At 45.3% G+C, this 2,500-nt stretch overlaps 1 protein-coding gene across 1 annotated transcript in view; it reads left to right on the forward strand.

Annotated features, from left to right (window-relative positions):
* Positions 1 to 2,500, forward strand: part of LOC310962885 (leucine-rich repeat-containing G-protein coupled receptor 5-like) — a gene marked incomplete at its 5' end in the record, with an annotated part of 40,225 nt that overhangs the window by 22,265 nt on the left and 15,460 nt on the right. Inside the window, one exon of the mRNA XM_083935494.1 lies at positions 711 to 782. Coding sequence (XP_083791620.1) covers positions 711 to 782 — 72 coding nt within the window. The remainder of the gene's footprint in view (positions 1 to 710; positions 783 to 2,500) is intronic.

The raw sequence follows: 2,500 nt of genomic DNA on the forward strand, positions 1-2,500 counted from the left end.
GTTTATGAGGGATTTCGCCACGAAGGGTAGTTGTAGTAGCAGGTAAGCTAGTAGATTAGCCAGTTAGCATCAGTAAATTCATGTTATTATGTCTGTTAGCTATTTGGTTTGGATTAGGCAGTATTTAAGTGTAGCTATGGTTAGCCGGTGGGTAATCGGTTAGCAAGTATGTTAGCCAGTAGTCGTCCAGAGGAAGATAATATCGGCGAACGGCGTCCGACTGGTGACACGGAGACGTTAAATAAATTCATAACTGAACTGGAGTTATTTTTGTTTTTGCCTGTGTGTGTGTGTGTGTGTGTGTGTGTGTGTGTGTGTGTGTGTGTGTGTGTGTGTGTGTGTGTGTGTGTGTGTGTGTGTGTGTGCAGACTGTTGCTAGGCACTGCGGCTGCGTTAAGTTTAACCGTGGCAGTGACTGTTTGTAATGGCGCCTTAATAACATGCAAAACTGTGTGTGTGTGTGTTTGTGTGTGTGACGGCATTCAGCGCGGCAGCATTGAAGTCCGCTGTCATTTCTTTTGTCCAATCGGTTTGAAGCTAATTTGCATGAAATTACCAAAAGAAGAAAAACCTTCTTGAGAGGCCCCGGGGCCCCTTTCTATAAAGACACACACACACACACACACACACACACACACACACACACACACACACACACACACACACTCTTTGTCTGCTTCATTAGTCCATCAGTCTCTCTCTCTCCGTAGGCATCTGAACAACAATAGGATCGTTTCCATGGGAACGGACTGCTTCCACGGACTCCACAGTTTGGAGACGCTGTGAGTTTCTCTATAAGTGTGTGTGTGTGTGTGTGTGTGTGTGTGTGTGCGTGCGTGTGTGTGTGTGTGTGTGTGTGTGTGAAGAAGTCAGGGTTGAGTTGGGGTCAGTGTGAAAGGTCGGGGGATGACAGAGATGTTTAATTTATTCGTTTGTGGAGGACGAATCAAACAACGCTGCAAGATTTTCACTTAAATCTTTCGTTTTTATACGTTTTTACACCGTTATTGGAATTAATTTCTGTATTTCTTTACGGTAGGACGCGTAAACCAGACAGATATCGAGCTTTATTGATGTTTAACGCACATCCAGGAAGAGTTTTAGTTTGAAAAGCAGCCGCAGGAGAAGTGTTTCCTTCACGCTAACGTCGCCTCGTCGTCTCCGGCTTCACTCGGTTCTTTTGCACTTTTCTGCTCCACCTTTGACTCCATGTTGATATAGTTTTTTTCAGGTGATCCAAAACTCACAACAACACTTCACAGCCGTTCAACAACGTACGCAACAACGCACAAGATCTCCCCGTTAGAGGAAAACTGAAACGTCCAAATGTCACGTATCAGCTTTTTCAGCCCCTCGCCGTCACAGTGAGATCTATTTTCATAGCGATTATTTCTGGATATTAGAGTCGAGGCAGATTAACCTATGTGTGTGTGTGTGTGTGTGTGTGTGTGTGTGTGTGTGTGTGTGTGTGTGTGTGTGTGTGTGTGTGTGTGTGTGTGTGTGTGTGTGTGTGTAAAGTGAGGAATGTGTGTGTATATAGAAATGTTTCTGTTTTCTCAGTCAACCAGAGCTGCAGGTTTAAACACACAAACACACCGTCTTCATTTGGAAATACTTCTGTGTGTGTGTGTGTGTGTGTGTGTGTGTGGCTCTGTGTGTGGCCTTGGCTGTATGCTAATCATAATTACTATTCATGCACACACACACACACACATGCATACGCGCATACGCACAGGCGGGCCGTGTGTGTTTGTGTGTGTACCTGCAGGATCAGCAATAATAAACCACACCACAGACTCACGTTCATCTGAAACTACAAACACAAACAGAGCGAGCGCAAGGAAACGGAAATGAAAACAGAAAAAAATAATGTTTTTGATCCAACGAGCTCAGTGCAGGCTTAAAGGAACACACACACACACACACACACACAAACACACACACACTTTGGACGTGTAGTTCAGCTGCGGTGCGCCGTCTCCTTCTGCCCAAAATTAGGATTGTCTGGTTCCTGTAAATGATGAAAACGGCGGTGAGCAGAAAACCTCAAATCCAGCTTTCAAAACACTGGAAACCTCCGAGGTTTGAACCGTAAAAATACCTCGGGACTGTCTGTGGCCCGCGTGCGCCGCAACAACCCACCAGGACGCAGTGGGAGCCGCTCAGACACCTGTCAGTCAAGACGCCTCAACACTGTGGGAACTCATTTACTTTCATTTGACAGAATCACTTCATCATAGAGCTGGTATTCCCAGATACTCCAAATGCAAAGTTTACTCCCAATATTCCCAGTACAGAGCTGGTATTCCCAGTATAGAGCTGGTATTCCCAGTATAGAGCTGGTATTCCCAGTACAGAGCTGGTATTCCCAGTATAGAGCTGGTATTCCCAGTATAGAGCTGGTATTCTCAGTATAGAGCTGGTATTCCCAGTATAGAGCTGGTAATCCAAGTATAGAGCTGGTATTCCCAGTATAGAGCTGGTATTCTCAGTATAGAGC

Source organism: Echiichthys vipera, assembly GCF_963691815.1.
Source record: "Echiichthys vipera genome assembly, chromosome: 20".
NCBI classification, from domain to species: Eukaryota; Metazoa; Chordata; class Actinopteri; order Perciformes; family Trachinidae; genus Echiichthys; species Echiichthys vipera.